General features: G+C 40.2%; 2 protein-coding genes across 3 annotated transcripts in view; one reads left to right on the plus strand and one right to left on the minus strand.

The window, feature by feature from the left end:
• tlcd3a (TLC domain containing 3A) overlaps positions 1-17682 on the plus strand; it is a 103788-nt gene extending 86106 nt beyond the window's left edge. Inside the window, exon 5 of the mRNA XM_051937698.1 lies at positions 8927-17682. Coding sequence (XP_051793658.1) covers positions 8927-9232 — 306 coding nt within the window. The 3' untranslated portion in view covers positions 9233-17682. The remainder of the gene's footprint in view (positions 1-8926) is intronic.
• LOC110970730 (CLOCK-interacting pacemaker-like) overlaps positions 1-19453 on the minus strand; it is a 611892-nt gene that overhangs the window by 242526 nt on the left and 349913 nt on the right. The window lies entirely within an intron of this gene.

The following is a 19453-nucleotide window of genomic DNA, read 5'->3' on the forward strand; positions in this document are numbered from 1 at the left end:
CCCCATTGTGGACAAGAAGCGGCAGCGCTCCATGGTTTCGTTTTTCGGGGCTAAAAGCAGGTGTGTATCACAGACATATGTCAAATTAAGTATCAAAACTATTGCATGTCATCAAAATAAAGTGAGCAATACAGTGTAGGCATCGATCTCGCTTCCTTTACTGAGTTTGCGTACTGTTTTGTTGTCCGCGGCGATATGACTTGACAGTGACTGCAAAAATGGCTCCCGTTAAAACATTTAGGCACGACAAAACCCGTTCTCATGAACGAGACAAATGATTTCAACGGAATATAAAGTTCCAAGTTTCTTTTGATAAAATGATTTATAGAGTGCCCGAAATTATATCATTCAATGGCAAAACAAATTCTGTAATTTCAACAGTTCAGCGGCCCGCGGGCGGGCCGTTTTGATATCTGCATAAGCATTTTTCAAACGAGAACGACACTGCCAATGCGATTATAGAAACACTATACACCCATGGAAAGCTTAGATTCATCAACATTAATCCCCACTTATATTTGATTTGCCTCATGTAATAAAGAGAGCATGTGTTCAAATTTGGTGTTTGTGTTTTCAAGAATGTTTACTTAAAGTCTTTAATTCAGCTGCCTGACACATATCACAGTGCAAAATTATGTATTCTAACTCAAGGTTAACAACTGGTATTCGAAAGAAGTTATTTCTTTGTTCAAAAAGGTAACAGTTTTGAAAACAGAACTAACTCCTTCAGAAAACCAGTTGTTAACCCAGAGTTGAAGTTTTCTTTCACATTTTTAAGTAAGTATCTCTATTTCATTTTGGGTGTAGCTTGTCACTGTTCCATCAATAATTAAGGTGCATGGCTCACCAAAAAAAACCCCAAAAAAAACATGTCAGTCAGCAGCATTCATCCAACAAACCATGACACAGTTCACGCTCCCCGTCTCTTTACCCTTCTGTTGCAGTTAATGTTCCACCTATACAGAAGACATTACACTCTACACTCTGGTAAACAGTGTGTATTGTTTTAGTAGTCGGCTGCAGACTTACAGTGCATTAATCTAAGAATAGACAAGCCTTTACTGTGCAGCTCAGTGAAATTGATTGACGGCATGCTCTCAGGTCTTTGCTGACATGTGACGTCATTGAAGAAGGACAGTGAGGCCAAGCTGTACTGCTGCCCTCTTTTGGAAAAGATCAGCACTTACAGATCCTGCCAGATATTTTTACTGCTCTCAACAGCAGTGCTGATTGACGCTGTGTGCCATACATATGCTCAATCTGATGTGAGCATATGTCATCTTACAGCAACTGCGTATTTGTACTGTGTACTGTACTGTGGTGTCTGTTGTTTCCTTTTCAGAATTATCCAAATTTGCATGTTCAGGTCTGCAATAGCCTGAACAGAACATCTAACACTCAGGCTGTCAACAGAGCAGACAAGATAATATATTAAATTTATGTATTATTGTCTACAATGTAAAAAGTTAGCTTTTTTCAACTGTCATTTTTAAACAATTCACCCTTATTTTACAGATCTGTTTTGTTAAATTATCGATAATAAGTAGTAAATCACATAAAAAGGTATTCATTTACATTTTAACGGCCAAAAAAATCAACTTACCAATAATACCCACATCACATTTAATTTCACGGATTTTTTGTGTTGTTTGAGAAAAAACAATGTATATTAAAGGGTAAAAAATGCTTGAAAAATTATTATTTGACCTGTTTTTGTAAAACTATAGGGAAAAAGGTATTTATTTGCACATTGACTGTATAAAAAAAGAACAGGCCGAAATTGTATTGGTGTCCACATTTATACAAATGGGAATTCTTTTGCAATATTTGACTGTAAAAATACAGTACTTTTTAAATATTATTATAACAGTAGAAGAAAAAAAATCTTATTTTATAGATGTTTGCTGTTATTTGAAAGAAAAAATCTGTATATTAAAAATTGAAAAACAGTACTGTGGTTCCTCGTCTATTGCGGGGGTTACATTCCAGACCCTCCCACAACAGGGTAGTGACCATATTGTAACCAGAGGTGGGTAGAGTAGTCAAAAGTTGTAGTAACATTACTTCAAAATAAGAGTAATATAAGAGTAACATTACTTCATAATAATATCACTCAAGTAGATGTAAAAAGCTGTCATCCAAAAAATTACTCAAGTAAGAGTAAAAAAAATATTTGGTGAAAAGACTACTCAAGTACTGAGTAACTTATTGTAATATCTGATTTTTTTTTTTTTAGAAATGATGTTATCAGACAGATAAAAATGTAAAATAATGCACAAATTCTGGTATTTCCAAATAAGACAAAGAATTGCAAAAATAAATTGAAGCTGCAAGCAGCGATGGACGGGTCCTCGCATCCTTGCTGGTCGGCAAATCCACGCACCTCCACCAGGTGGCGCTGAGAATGAGAGTGTATGTCCGTCTATGAATGGTATCAGGACTGGACTCTGATCACACATGTATTTTCAGGCATTTTGGAGCATGTACAGGTCAGTTAAAGAGCCTTTCCTGTCCATGCAGGAGGTGGCCGGGTGGGCCCTGCTGGGGCTTGTGTCTCCCGGCAGGCTGTGGTGCGGGGTCCGCGGGCCTGCCGCTCACTGGGTGCCTCGGTGCGGGGGGCTGCCTCTGGGTTGCCGCTCTGTGCGGGTGGTCCGGGCCCCCCTTGGTCACCCGGACGGTGGTCTCCGGCTCGTCCCTTGGCCCTGGCTCTTCTGGGAGGCGGGGCTTAGGCTCGACCCCACCACCGCATGCCCACATTCCGCCCTGCCTGGCCTTGCTGCGGCCGTATCGTGGACCCCCTTCCCTGGGGGGGGCCTGGTCCTGGGGGATTGGGCTCCTGGGGGGGCTGGGGCCCCCTGGCCTGCCGTGGGGGAGTGGGGGCGGGGGGTAGGGGTGGTTTGGGGCCGGGGGGATGGTTGGTTGGCGGGGGCGGGTGCTGTCTGCGGGGGGCCTCCTCCCCGGACCACCCGGTGTTGTCCTGGGTGCCCTTGGGGAGACGGATCGGTGCCTCTTGAGGTCCTGGGGCTGTTCCTGGGTCCGGTGGCTTTGGGGGGCCATGTGGTGGGTCTTGGGTGCCCTGCTGGCTCGGGGAGGACCCCTTGCTGTGGTCACCCGGGATATGGGCAGGTACTTGGGTATTCGGTGATTAACCCGCATGCATGCTGACAGATACTCAAGTTCCTGTCGAGACTTACTCGAGAAGCGATTGGTTCCGTCAGAACATGCTGAGTTGGGCATCCTCACACACTTTTTACATCATGTGATGCATGCTCCCTCCTTTTCTCATCCCTATGGGCCTACCACCTCCCCACTATCAAGACCCCACATCTCTGGTGTCCCTGGTTTTCTTACAGCCTTTATTTCCTGTACGGATTTAGCTTAGCGCAGCACTTGGACTGCTACCCACAATTAATAACAATATCTGTTTGTCGTCCTCCCCGTTTGTCTTGTTTCATCCTTTCTGTCACTATTTCCCCTTCTTTCACACTGTGGTGTATCACAGCCCTCCCCTGCAGCTCACATCAGGAGTTTAATAAAGTTTCATTTGATGGAGTAGCCTGAAGGGAGGGCCAGTGAAGGTCATTGGCAGTGATTCACATTTAATATTTCTCACTGCAAAGATAAAAATGCATAGATCTTTTCGATGCTGTCATCGGATACAGTGGCCAGCTAGAAAGATAATGCAGACAAGGGGAAAAAAAAGAAAGAAAAAAAAAAGGAAGCAATGCTGCATATACTGGCCAATTTTGAAGTCTGTGGGACTTACCCTCAATGAGTTATTAATCTTAAAAATGTATAGCTAATTCAAGATGGCCGACTTCCGGTTGGTTTTAGGGCGTGGTCATGATTGACTTTTTCGTGTGCGCTGATGTAGTCCACAAGCCTCCCAAATATTGTAGCTGTAGACAAGCAGTCTTGTGAGTTGGCTGAATGACCACTTTTTCAATTTTGCAGGGGGCGCTATGGAGCCATTTTGCCACACACATGTGCAACTCTCACAGAATATGAAATTTTTCGCCAGTCCTAATGTGCATGCCAACTTTGACGCGTTTTGGGATATGATAAGGCTGCCAAAAATGCAATTCCAATGTCCAGAAAAGAATAATTAACCACGCCTGACGTGTACGTTAGCGGGGTTACTGCATTCGCTTCGGTATCTGGCTGGCTGGGTAAGTATGTATGTGTGTGTGTACGCTTTTTGAAGGTAGTCACCTTTAACAACTAACATTTCAAAAAGAACAAAACATACATAATACTACCATTGGATTGACTACTAATACTTGTATCACAATTTAAAGTACTGAAAAGCAAAAAATGATTTTGACATTACCCATGCCATTTTAAGCAAGAATATCTTAGTAACTACAATTATAACCCTGCTGATTTTTTTTTTTTTTTTGTGCAGTGATAGAAGACAGATGGAACTGTCTTGTAGAAAAATTTGGGGTCTCTGGTACCTGTCCCACACTGAGATTTTTGCCACCAAAAATAGCCAATTAAAAATCTCATCCAACTTTGGGAGCTCATGTTTTCCAAACTGTGGTACCTAGAAAGCTCCAGTTTGCTAAGTTATCACACAAGTTTGTGTAGAACGGAACCCAGGGGTGTTAGAACACTTCTGTGCAGTATTTCTAGTACTTTTAGGTCCCAAACCCCACTCGCGAGTAGGTTTTTCTTAATTTGTAGCATTTTTAGCAAGCCCCCATGGCCTGCAGAGTGTAGGGAAACACCTGAGGATGTTTGTGGGGCAGTAGCTACATGCAGAGGCCTTGTTTACCAACTCACAGCTCTTTGGTATGTCTAGAGGCTGAGAATTAACCACTTAAAAATGCAAAACACCCTGGCGAGGCTTTTTATAGTCCAAATTCTGAAAATTTCAGACTCCCACAACTCAGAAACTATTTGATCTACAGGCCTACAATTTTGCATAGAAAATACTTTTGTAACCATCTAGTGACATGAAAATTTAGGACTAATTAGGGTCCGAGCACCGACGGTGCCGAGGCCCCTATTGAAACCCTAGGGTTTATTTATTATTCTTTGTTGGCCTCAAAATTGGCCTTTTTGACCCCCTAAACATACATGAAAACGTGTGAAAATCGCCACACACATCAGGGCCAGCAAAAAATTTGATATTTTAGGGGAATGGCACACGTGCGTGCCAAAATGGCTCAACAGCGCCCCCTAGAAAATTAAGAAAATTCAGCCCAGGGACAGGGTTTCACTTAGAGCCACGAAATTTTGTACGCATATCTAACTCGTCAAGGCGCACAAAAAAGCCTCTTGGACCATTACCCATAATCCAACAGGATGCCGGCCATTTTGAATTATGAATCATATTTTGGACAATTTTGTGTCATTTTTGAACACTTTTCAAAATCTATAAACTCAAACAGCGCAATCCCGAGAGAGCTGAAATTTGGCCAGGATGTACTCCAGTCATGGGTGATCAAAACTTTTCAAAACGCTCTGCAAAAGTCTGAGGGCATGGAAATGGCGACCCACGGAATGCGGCCATTTTGAAATATGATTCATATTTTGTCATTTTTGGACATTTTCAAAAATGATTAACTCAAACAGTGTAACCCCTACAGAGCTGAAATTTGGCCTGGATGTACAGCAGTCATGGGTCATCAAAAGTTGTCAAAATGATCCGCAACAGTCTGACGGTGTGGCCATGGCGACCAACGGAATGCGGCCATTTTGAATATATCCATATTTTGGACAAAGTTGTGATTTTTGGACATTTTCAAAAGCTATAAACTCAAACATACTAACACCGAGAGAGCTGAAATTTGGCCAGGATGTACTTCAGTCATGGGTGATCAAAAGTTATCAAAAAGCTTCGCAAAAGTCTGAGGGCGTGGCTATGGCGTCCCACGGAATGCGGCCATTTTGACATATGATGCATATTTTGGACAATTTTGTCATTTTTGGACATTTTCAAAAGCTATAAACTCGAACCCACGAAGACCGAAAGAGCTCGAATTCGGCCAGGATGTACTCTAGTCATGGGTGATCAAAAGTTATCAAAACGCTCTGCAAAAGCCTGAGGGCGTGGAAATGGCGACCCTTGGAATGGAGCATGTACAGGCAAGTTAGACAGCACTTCCTGTTTCGTGGTGAGAAATCCAAAATGGCCGCCAGGTGTCACATGGATATGATTAGACCGGACTCTGATGCCACTTATAAAATTTGAGACAGATTGGAGCATGTGCAGGCTAGTTAGACAGCACTTCCTGTTTTGTGGCGAGGCATTCAAAATGGCCGCCAGGTAGCGCTATGACTCTGAGTGTATATCGACCTATGGATGTGACTGGAACTGGACTCTGATCACACATGTAAAATTTCAAGCAGTTTGGAGCATGTACAGGCAAGTCAGACAGCACTTCCTGTTTCGTAGTGAGACATCCAAAATGGCCGCCAGGTGTCACATGGATATGATTAGGCCGGACTGTGATGCCACTTATAAAATTTGAGACAGATTGGAGCATGTACAGGCTAATTAGACAGCACTTCCTGTTTCGTGGCGAGACTTTCAAAATCGCCGCCAGGTGGCGCTATGACTCTGAGTTCATATCGGCCTATGTATGTGACTGTGATCGGACTCTGATGACACTTGTAAAATTTGAGACCGATTGGAGCATGTACAGGCTAGTTGGACAGCACTTCCTGTTTCATGACCAGACATTCAAAATAATAATAATAATTCCTAGGGTTTCAAGAATAACCCAGGTAGGGGTCCGAGCACGACTCTCGGACCCTAATAATAGTTGCTAAGGTGTCAATAGGTGCCCTTGCACTGCCTGTCCTCGGTACCGTCGGTGCTCGGACCCTAATAATAGTAATAAACCCTAGGGTTTCAATAGGGTCCTTGGCAACCCTATTAAGCCTTGCAGGCTTAATTTTTACCACTATTGTGTGCAAGTTACGTTTATTTGTAATGCATATTTAAACCCTGCTTAAGCTGATTAATTTGAAATAAAAAGTATCTCTCACACATATGTCTTATCACTTTCATTAATCAGCTAACAAGCAAACGCTAGCATCAGACAAGCTACCAGAGGCTAACGTTACATTTTCTCACTAACACTTTGAAATGGAACAAACATAGGATAATGTAGTGACTTAAGGTCCACTGCATGCTACACACCGCATGTGGCACGCTGGTCCGGTTGCGGTGTGTTTCCAGCTGCAATCCGGTGTGTTTACCTGGAGCTCATTTGCATAAAGTAGACTTGCCTTCTACTTTTTGCAAATTCGATGCCACGTGTGGAGATTCCACGCATCGTGAAACTGCCCTCATACATCTAAACTAACCGTCGGTGACCTAAAACGAGGACAGATTCAGCTGCTGCACAGCTTATTTCTCGCCTCAAATGCTTTCAGTAATACTGAAGTGTTTTTGAAATATAAGAGAAAGTTTGCCGCTGAGCCACTGTGTTTATCGACTCATCTACTGTCAAGCTGAAAGCGCGGTCACGTGACCACGTAGTGGCCCGCTCATGACCGTCCATCATCAGTTCGATTTTCAGATGCGTACATTCGCATGTAGTGTACACGCAGCATGTCTTTGTTATTCCACACTTTTGAGGACTTTGGTCAAACTGTTTTCTCTGTGGCGGTCATGTTTCATTTGATGAATTTACTCGTTTGAAAATACCTCCTCGGCTCTACCTCCACCTCGCTCTGTTCAACTCGCTCTGCAGGTGAAGTAGACGGCTCCATGACATGGCGAGTGACGCATGAATCGCGCGACACAACGAATCGATAATGCAATTCATTGCCAACGCTTTTAATAATCGATTATTATCGATTTTATTGATTCGTTGTTGCAGCCTTAAAGAAAATACAAATGAACGTAATCATACTAAATCCAATGCTACAATATTTATTGCATTATTACTCTGCCAAGGAATGTGCCGATTGCCTTACATTTGTCTGTGAATGTAGCGATCACAGAGCCAGGAGCTGTGACTGACTTGTTGTGCTGCAATGCACTGTGGGAGTTCGGGGAGTATGGGGTTTAAATGTCATTATTGTGGTTTATGTTACTGTTCCAGTGGTATTTGTGTTTGGTTTTTATTGTGTTTTTGTGCCTTAGTCAGCCTAGTTAGTTTGGTTAAGTGTTATGTTGTAAGGACTGTGTGTGAAATGTAGTGTGTTTGATGTCTTCCTGCCACATTGTCAATATCACTGATGTCTCTGTGTCAAAATATATAAGTATTTGACAGTTGCATAGTGCATAAAAGGCAGATATCCATTCTCCAGCGCCATTCTCCAACACAGCTCGCCACAAAATTATAGGAAGATGTCTGTACCACAAAATTCCACGATATAGCGACACATCCGCAATACCAAATGCAATTTAAAAATCTGCGATACAGTGGGACCACGAGAAGTGAACCGCGATATAGCGAGGGACCACTGTACATGAAAGTGCTATTTTTACAGTTTTGACCTGTTTTTTAAATCATAGTTAATAACTAGTAAAATCACAGAAGCAAAAGTATTAATTATAGCTGTAGACATACATGTTTGTTTGATGCAGGCTACAGCAAAAATCACATCATCATTGTTTTTATGGAAAAGAAACACAAAAATGATTGTGCCCACTGAAATCAGGACACATCAACTGCAATATTTGTCAAAATAATCACATTATGTGTATTTTTGCTTGCTTTTTGCTTCCTGATAGATGATTTCTTTCAATACTTTATGAATAAAATGGAGGGATTTTTAAAATGTTGATACAAACTTAGAATATATCTGACAGAAACTAATGACAAATATGTGTTCAATTTACACAGATCAACAAGACTGGAACTGTTAAGATGTGTTTTCTCTGTGTTTTATTGCTCCTCTAAATTGTTCTCTCCATCTACACTCCTTCTCCATCCCTCCCTCTTTTGGTCTCCTCCACCAGCTCAGCCTCCAGGACTGCTGGCTGCACAAGGCCAATGGTGGCATAGTACTGCTCACCTTCTTTATGTGCCGCATCGCCCTCTTCCCCTACATGTACTGGATGTATGGCCGTCACTATGGCATCCCCCTGTACAGCGTGCCCTTCCACCTGCCGCTGTCCACCAACCTGGGCAACTCGTGCATCCTGGCGCCGCAGGTCTACTGGTTCGTCCTGCTTTGCCGAAAGGGCTACCGTCTGTACCAGCGCAGTCGCATGCCAGACATGTCTTCGCCGGCCGCTGTCACTGACAATACAAAGGATGATTGATATCCACTTCCCAACTGCTCGCTCAAGCCGCACACTCAGCTACTAATGCAACTCAACCCCACCATTTGTACTGTAGTACACCAGGACTGCCTGCTCTTGTTCCACAACTCCTGGGCATTTCTCCGCACACTTTAACTCCTCCGTTACAAACCTGCTGCCTAAGTGGACCTACTACTCTACTACTGAAGTTTGGTGATTTTGGTTTTAATTTTTTTCCTTTTTTGGGAGATTTGGCTCCTGCCTGGATCTTGTTGAAGTGCTACACTGTGTCTGTCTACATTTACAACACTGAAGAAAAGGTCATGATCGCCTCACTGCATGTAAAATGTGGAGCACCAGAAACTAAAGAGGAGCTTCCGCGGAGAGACATTATCTTATCTCTCACTCCTACTGTGTTTACAGCTGCTGCTGATTGGGAAGGTCTGTTACAGTGTGTGTGAGCGGCTGTTACGACAGGCTGTGTTTAATTTAATGTTTTTTTTGCTGTAAGAGTGATGTGTCAGATAGCTGCTTTTCCTCTCCCATCCCTTCATGTATCATAAAAAGGTCTAGGAACTGTGATGGGTGGGTTATAAATTCAGGCAGTATTAGCAGGAAAAAACTATGAGGAATACAGGTCACTTCATCCACATTTCAAAGGTAAAACAGCTATACTCTTTGCACCCAGTTAACGTGATAACTTCAGACTTTTCATTTTATTGCACACGCGGCAAATCACAAATCAATAATCCCACCTTCCTCACAATTTTTTGCCGCATTTTTTTTTTTTGACAATAGTGAAGATTTTCAGGGCTTCGGTTTGACAGTAACCTCTGTAGCCATGTTTACACAGCAGATCTCTGCGTGTTTTGAAACATTGCGTCAGAGAAAGTTAGTGAAAGCTACAACATTTGATTTTTTTGTGCACTCCCATTATGCACGCAGAGAGTTTGTGTGCATAATGGGAGATGTTCACACCTTTTCAAATAAGTTCTTGTGAAGCAAACAGTTAACTTGCATGACTGATTAGCTGTTTTGTTGTCTTCTCCTCAGTACAGCATGAAACATGTCTGACATCAGCTGACATGAAAAAATAATTACAGCTTTCTCAATTCAAAGCAAGTCATGAAGAATTCTATCCATTTTTCTCCTGTATGTGAACTCATTTTTGGTTTTTTTTTTCATCTTCTTTGATGCTGCAAACAACTGGTTTTGCTTCCTGCTTTAGCCTATAGTGCCGCCTTCTGACACTACACAGTTTATTCTCTCCAAATCAGGTCATGGAAGCAATTCTTTTATTCCAGACTTTTTGTGACATTTAAGCAGCTCGCTTCAAATTCACCTGACAGTTATATGGAAACATGGCTAATGTCCTGGCAAGCCAATCTTAATTTTTTGCAGAATTTGGATCCGTTTGAGAAACATGCAAACCACATTGCTCTCAAAGTCTGAATAATAATAATAATAATAATAATAATAATAATAATAATAATACAAAGCCATGATTGGATGAGAAATATCCCTCTACAACAAAATATAGTGCTTTTAAACTGGCTTTCACCCAAGGGGAACGATTCTCAAAGTTCTGTTTTTGAATTCCTGCTGTGGTACTGTATATTGTTTGTGTATGTGAGGGTTTCATAAAAACAAAATCCCTGTTTAAATTACTTTTGAGCATTTTGGCTGCCCGTCTGATAACCAGAGGTGATGCAGATCAGCTTGAGATGCCTCTGAGGGTCAAAAGTCAGTCAAATCTGCCTCTCAGACATACATTTAGAGGGTGATATGATAACGCATAATGTGGGTTTAAGGTCGGATGGTTCCCAACTGAACTCAGGGCCAAGGTCAGAGCAATAAGGTGAGCAGAAAACACTTAAGCAGAAGATTAAAATTTCCACACAGAAAAAAAGGAGTGTTATTAGCAGGTGTGATTGCTGACAGTTTAGTTTCTCTGAAGCTCCAGAGATCTATATGCACTTGTGTATCACTTAACACACAGAGTTGTTTATACTTTACCATTCTTAGTGTTACCTCATGTTTTACTTTCACTAGAAAGATTGTTTTAAAACTTAAACCTACTGTATATCTTGACAATGTGACGAGTGAGAGGACCATTTTTGTCATGCATAAAGACGTTTATCTTAAAAACTTTTTCGTAATGAAAGTCTCATGCTTCAGTTTTGATTATTTCTCTATCAAAGAATAGATGCTGCAGGATTAGTTTCGTACAAAATCTTACCCTTGAAGTTGATTTAACGCCTTTAATAATAATTGTAGTGGTGGTGAGGAATGCCTTAATGGCCTTTTTTTGTGTTCTGTTAAGTCAATCTATGCAAAAGGCGCTGCGATGCATGTGTGCAACACTAATATCAAGTCATAACTAAGTGATCCATGGCTCTCCTGTTATCTAATTTTGGGACTTGACATTTATTTCTTTTGTACATTTCTACTCCACACCCCAGATCATGGTTTCGCGTTGCAATTCAGCAGTTCGCTTGTTTTTTAAAATTTCCCTCACATCACATTTTAATAAATTCATAATCTTGTAATACTCAAAATAATAACTATAAATTGGTTATAATCGTTTTAGTGCACTTGGACACATTTGCAGCTGCAACTCAGTTTTCAAATTGTGCTGCGTTATACTGACTTCATAGGGCTGTTGCAGCTAATATGAAAAACTACTTCAATACAGGGTGGCATGGTGTACAGTGGTTCACACTGTAGCCTCATAGCAAGTTTCTGGGTTCAAACCTACTGGTATGTCTTCTTTGGATGCTCTGACTTTGGTCCAAAGACATGCGGTCGGTTGCGGGTCCAGGTGTAGCGAATGGACGTATGGATTGAATGTAGCTTACATAACCTCAATCCTAACTAATTAACTAGAATGGACATGGCTGACAGGCCTTTGTCATCACAGCATTTTCAAATGGCTGCCAACAACCCTACTTTTACTCACTTTGTTATGTCTTTGGTGTCAAGTCCAAAACCTTTCCACAGTTTACTTACTGAGATGGTTTTATTTGACCTGTTTCCTACATTTTTTACATTTTGCATTAATACACCTTCCTTACTTTTGCTGATCTGAATTATAAATCAGCCACAATGTTAAAACCACTGTTCAAATACTGCATAGTCTCCCCTTGTGCTGGACAGGACAATAGCTCGAACCTCTGGGGCTGTCTGGCACCAGGGCATTGACAACTGTTAACCGATTATTTGCCCTTGATAATTTAACCATCCATCCATTCTCTACACACCACTTTATCCTCACTAGGGTCGCGGGGGTTGCTGGAGTCTATCCCAGCTGACTCGGGCGAAGGCAGGGGACACCCTGGACAGGTCGCCAGTCTGTCGCAGGGCTACATATACACACAAACAATCACACTCACATTCACACCTACGGGCAATTTAGAGTCATCAATTAACCTCAGCATATTTTTAGACTGTGGGAGGAAGCCGGAGTGCCTGGAGAAAACCCACACATGCCCAGGGAGAACATGTAAACTCCATGCAGAAAGATCCCAGGCTCAGGATAATTTAACCAATTTTGAAAAATATTAACCGATAAGGCGGAAAGCTACATCAGACTGTATTGTAAATTAGCTGTTGTACCTGGTTTCACCATCAGGTGCAGCCTCCAGCTGTTTGTTTTTTGTGGCGTTAATACCTACCGACCAGAACAACATATTCAATGTGAGCTTTGACTCACTACGACTGTGTTTTTGAAGCTATATCAGCAACTTATGTCACTTGTCAGTTATCAAAAATAGCTACCATGTTGTCAATTTATTGATTGATACTGCCTCCAATCATCAATTAAGGAAATAGTCAGTTGTTCAAATACATCCTATAGCGTCCTGTGAAATGTTTTGAACAGTTCCTGAACAGTGTTGCAGCATTACCCTGCCAGAAAAGTGCCATCATTTCATCTGTCAGGGATTTTAATATTGTGGCTGATTGGTTTAGAGAAGAATCGGCACACAAATTTATCGAAAATTTTGTGAAATATGCTAAGATGAGCTCCAATATGCTATCAGGCTGAGTGTGTCGTATTAAGCGAGGATGTCTTTCACTGCTTGTAGATTCAGCTGTTAATACCTAGATTACTGTTGGGATTAAAGCGACACTTCATATTAGACACCTTCTCTGCTGGCTCAGAAGGCTCGACCTGCAGAGTTTAATGTAAATACTTAACCGTCAATTCAAACGGTGCTTCTCTTAAAAAGAGAGTCGTGACTTCAGTGTGGGGGAAAGGTGCCGAGTTCTCTTGTTAGTTGAAGGCCTGTTTGCTGACCAGCAGCGCAAGGAGAGGCGAGCTTGCTGAATGATGGGCTTGTTTGTCTGGTTTGGCTGTGGCCCAGCAGAGTGCTCTTTTATGGCAGATCAGGCTACCGTTACTGGAAACATCCTGTGGTCTTTGTTCAGCTAAATTCTCCCACTCTCTTCTTGTGATGTCTCTGACAGCCTGTCAAACATATACACCTTCTCAAACAGTGTGTCACTATAGTCAGACATCTAAACTTATTTAAGATTCAGAGCTGCAGGTCATTCCTTCTTATGTCTTCTCCCTCCTAGATTTGAGCTCATCTGTTTGCACTGCAGCTTTAGAAAGTTGTAGGGATAGTCAGCAGATCATAGCAAGCTCTCCATCCTCTCTGCTGCCATCTGTCGTCAGGATTATCCACTGCTCGTCTACTCAGCAGTTTACAGGCCGCGCAACTGTGCATGTCTCCTATGCAGTCAGCTGAGATTTACACATCTCAGTTTCCAGCCACCGTGACCTCACCCTCCAAGAAATGCACTGAAAAAAAAGACATAGTCTGCTTTTATTGTTCATATTTTAACAAGTAATTATTTAAACTTGATCATTTTAGCTGCAAAAAAATAAAAATTATAATCTGTACTTAAACAGCATTTCAACCAGAACTTTATTTTTGTTTAATTTTGGGTGTAAAAGCTTTTTAAAATAGTGTTATTATCATCACAACCATCCTAAAATCAAGCCTGTATTGGTAATTTGAGCTTTGTAGAAAATACCAGTTTGACTTTTTCTCGAAATACTTAAGATTTTCAAAAAAAAAACTTTTGCCCAGGACTCAGATTTTGAAAACTTCCCTGAACAGCTAAATACACATGAATTTTAGTAGCTGGACAGATGAGGTTTTAACAGCAGTTTTAGGCTTAGTTTTGAAATCATGGAACAAATGTTTAAATATTTTTACATTCCACGATTTTTGATAATGTTTTATGCCCATCAAAACTAATTTTTTTCTTTCTATTTTAAATAGTTTTGTATTTAAGCTTGTTATTCTTTAATTTAAAATGCAAGTTCAAGGCAAGTTATGTATTTGTAAGGATGTTTTATTCAAAAATGAATTGAAATTTATTTTCTTGCACCCAAATTGACTAACTCAGACTCCTAAAAAATATGTCAATAAACGATTAATTATTTGATCTGAAGTCAGCCGAGAGCTTACCGCGCTGACCATACTAGCTCTTTTGAGTTTCATAGCCAAGGGAAGGACAAGCCACATTACTTCCATTGCTAGGAGTGTGGATCACTGCCACATAAAACCATTAGAAAAATCATTGTGAGAGGTAAAAGACACAAGGAGTGCACATATCTATATATCACTCACTATATTCTTAATATAGGAAATCTTAAATTTTTCCTTTTTGCTCAGGGTTTGATGTAGTTTGATAAAAATTGTTAACATACTGTATGTGTGCATAGAGCTTTATTGTACGGTGTTGAAACTGTGAGACTGATTCTGGAGATGATTACATCTAAAATAGTGTACTGGTTCTTTTCTGTATGTGTTTTTGTTTTGTTTTGTTTTTCCTTTTAGAGTGGTGTTCTACATATGCTTCCTGACATGGCTTGTGATACTTCAACTAGTAAGGGTTGGTAAACCAAAGATTGTCAGACACTTTAGCTAACAAAACTAGTAATATGAAGAAATTTTCATAAGACTTTCACCACTTTAGGCATACTTTATATGATTTGTCTTAATAGCTAAGTTACCCACCTCTCACTATCCTCCGATCTTATCCTCTTTGTTTTGGTCCCAGAGAGTGACCAGTATTTGGATGCAGTGGAAAAAACACTCACTTACCAGTTGATTCTTCACTGTCACATATGTTAGCAGTTGTGTTGTGAATCTACATCATCATTACATTTTTGGACTCATTAACAATAAAATCATCCTCTTCCCTTTACGTAAGGATATAGTTTAACTTGTGATGCCTCTTAATTGGGGACATGGACACCAAAATTAAGCAGCTAGCATTATTTTAAGTAAAAGTGTAATTCCATGCCCAGATTTTAGCATTACCTTTATGTTAAATTGTTGTAGAGCCCATGCTCTGCTTAATCCTGTACTGTTAAATCACACTAGCATAGTCCTGCATTGTCTGTCTGTTGCTAGCATTGTTTTGAGTTGCAGTTAATTCGATTTAAACATTTTAGCATAAACTTTGTGATATTGCTAATTTGTTAACTTACAATTTGCCTCTGATTGATTTCCAAGCTAATACTTCTTACAGGGCACAGCTGCTGTCCTAATGATGGGCCTATACTATCTTCTGTTACAGAGTCATAATAATCTTCAAACTAACTGATAATATCTTTTGCAGCATCTGAATAAAATGTTAGCTGAACAGTAGGCTTACTGACTTATGCAAGCTCATGATAAGCTAACACTTTAGCATCATTTTGTGTTGAATTATTCTAAAATCTTTGGTCACTACTTATCTCACACTACATTATGTGATCGCAAACAAGCTGACACCTTACCACAGACCTTCACTCTGCAGTAGAGTACCAGCTTCTTACTAACAATATTTTGAGTGAAGACACTTGTTTAGCCAGCTCTTTAGGTTAACAAAATAAACTAAAACTTGAGTGAGTGCAGACTACATGCTAACATTTTATATTTTTAGCGATGGCAAGCTCCAAATCAACATTTACAGTACGTCATGTTATTTGTTGGGTTACAGCTAGTATTATTTTTCAGTGAGCGTACAGCAATGCTAGCACTTAAGCATATAATGCTACGTGTTGTGGTGCTCTACTGCATGCTACCACATTGATGACAGTTGACTAAGTCGATACCTAAAAAAAATTAATTAAAAAAAATATAAAGCTTCCATGTTAGTACTTCAGTATGCTTCATTTGTAATATTTGGGTACACAAAACCTAGTATTCAACATCCATGGCTAATTTCGGTGTCTATGTTCCTATCATTTAATGGGTAAACTATGGATTCTGGAGTTGTAAATGGGAATAATGGGGTCTCTTCTGCTCCTGTTTGTATAATTTTTACTGTTTTCTTATTCTCACATATCCATTCAGGGTTGACCCCTCCTGTTTGGGCAGTGCAGGATTTGGGCTGGAGGTGGGGTAAAGTTAAATATTGGTTTTAAACTTAAGATTGGGTTTAAAAGTGATGACCTCATGCATTTGTATTGTGTTGGATGAATATAGTATATGTTGGATTGGAAGTAACTTGGGAATCAGCCAACAATATTCTGCTGTTTCCTTTTCTACAATGTGATCACAGCTAATAAAATGCATTTTATCATACAGATTTTGGATGGGCTTAGATTTTAAGCACTACAAACACTGTGTTTGCTGGGGCTGATTTTGATCTGTGGACAGTAAACCAAACTTGGTCTCCAGTGCCTTGTGAAAAAATCTATTTGTGATAGCCACACAACTCAGTATGAAAGAGCTAAGCTGGCAGGCAGTGTTTACAGGTTGTGGCTGTATTTATCGTGTTGATTTTCATCTTCATATCTTTAAAGAGAAATCATATTTTGGTCTTCACAGTAATCATCCTCCCCAAAAAATATAGTGTCATAGTTTGTAAGAATCATACAATTGAATTTTAACTAGCTGAAATAAACTGCTATGCATTTACTGCTAAATTGCCATCTGATCCAGTTGAAATTAAGGCCTTTATATTCATATTTTGTTGTATTTCACATCTTATAGCGTTTCATCGCTAATTAAAGTGATTAAACAGATCCCATGATATTGTTATTCTGAATGAATATACATCATTTGAAGTTGAACCCTTTAAAACGTAGATATAGTACAGGCTTGAAATTGTTTGCTGTGTTTCTGTTCTTCCAGGTGGATGTGTATGTTTTGGATTTTATCTTGACTCACTGTCCATATCACTCACTGTTCCAGACTGATTTAAATGCAGCATCTTCACAACCTTTAACACTTCCTGCCCCATATTATTTTTGATAGCATTCTTATTTTTCATACATATAAAAAATATATATATCAGATTTGATGCATCTGTCCTTTTTTGTAGCGTGAGCTTTTCTGAGGAAATTTCCTATCTGAAATGAGACTGGACTGTTTTATGAAATATTAGGAGGAGTTATGTACTGTAGCTGCAACTTGTGAATTCAGAGCACCCCTTTAAAATTCAATAAATTTGATTTGATAGACTGTTTTGAACGAGTGTCTTTTTTTCCCTCAAAGATATTTTTATTGAAATTTTTTTCATAAATACATGGTATGGATATAAAGTAGTGACAGGAAGCCTGCAAAGTACAGAGTCAACTCAAGACAAGAAAGACAATCCTGTCCATGCACAGCAGGGAGAGAGTAAAAACACAACACAGAACAAAAAACGTTATCTAACCCACCCAACCCACCCATCATTTTCAAGCCAGACTTTTACATAAAATAATCAACAGGACAAATTGACCAAATGTACTTAATTCCTGGAGAGATACAGATAACAGCTGGATGTCAGGTTCCAATCTAAGAAGTTTAAAAAAATAAAGTATAATAATAGTAAATAAATGAAATAAAGTAAACTAAAATAAAGAAATATATGTATAAATTATGAACCCACACATTGGTCAAAAGGAGGCATCAAAGAGAGGACTGATTTATACAGTTGATATTGCTGATGTAAAAACTAAAAACAAAGTGTGAGTAAGGGATCCACTCTCTAGCTAGTTTGAAGGTGATGGAAGTATTCCAAAAAAGGTCCCCACACTTTTTGAAACTTTTCTTTGGAGTTACAAATTGAGTAATGTATTTTTTCAAGGTTTAAACAAGATATAACATCTGTCAACCACTGAGCATGGGTGGGTGGGGCATAGGGCTGGGCGATAAATCGAATTAATTTGATTAATTCGCCTTTTTAAAACCTGACGATTTGAAAATTTGCCAAATCGTAAAATCGAGGCGAACTGAAATATATTACAATACAGATTCTTCTTCTGCCTTTCATGACTTGTGCACTGGCATTTGCTTCCGCCTCTCATCTCCTTCCGCCAAAACACTCACATCCCCATCATGGCGGACAGAACAGCAGATGAAGAGTTGGTCGCGAGAAAAGGGCCTTATGTTACATCGATTATATGGAAGTGGTTCGGCTTTGACAAGACTGACACAGAGCAAACTACAGTCATGTGAAAGGTTTGCAAAAGTACTGTGAAAACGAAGAGTAGCAGCACAACTAACCTCTTTCAGCACCTCCGGCAGAGGCATCCGAAAGAATGGGAAGAGTGCCTGCAGCTACAGGAGACCTCAAAGAAACAACAAAAAGCGATTAAAATCGTAATCTTCAAAGATGACTAAAAAAATTGAGATTTTATTTTTTGGCCATATCGCCCAGCCCTAGTGGGGCAGCATCCCTCCACCTCAGCAATATTGCACGTCTGGCCAAGAGAGAGGCAAAGAACAGAGTTCTGTGTTTAGCAGGGGTCAGGCGCACATCGATGTCGTCTGCGGTGCCAAAAAGAGCAATCAGAGGGTTGGGTTCCAAGTCCAAGCCGACAATTACGGATAAAGTTTGGAAGACTTCCCGCCAGTATTTCTCCGACCTAGGACAACTCCAAAACGTGAATAAGCGAATCCTCCTCTTGTTTACATTTGTCACAACAGATGAATATAGTTGTGACACATTTGTAATATTTGGGTATCTATTTATGTAGTCAGGCAAAATTTAATCTGCTTCCCTTATTGTTTTGGTATCAGGCAGACATATTTGATATGCATCTCTGCATCTGGTTAATAGCGAGACAATTTTGATTTGGATATATGGGTCCTGTGAACAACTTTAAATTGCAACAAGCAGTGTTGGGCACAGAGAAAAGTTGAGTTAACCAACTTAAAAATGGTGTCCCACATGTCCTCAGACAAGGTTAGATTCAGATCTTGCTCCCATGCGGTTTTAATGGTGTTAAGTGGGGCCTGCCTTTTA

Source organism: Acanthochromis polyacanthus, chromosome 17, assembly GCF_021347895.1.
Source record: "Acanthochromis polyacanthus isolate Apoly-LR-REF ecotype Palm Island chromosome 17, KAUST_Apoly_ChrSc, whole genome shotgun sequence".
In the NCBI taxonomy this organism is placed as follows: Eukaryota; Metazoa; Chordata; class Actinopteri; family Pomacentridae; genus Acanthochromis; species Acanthochromis polyacanthus.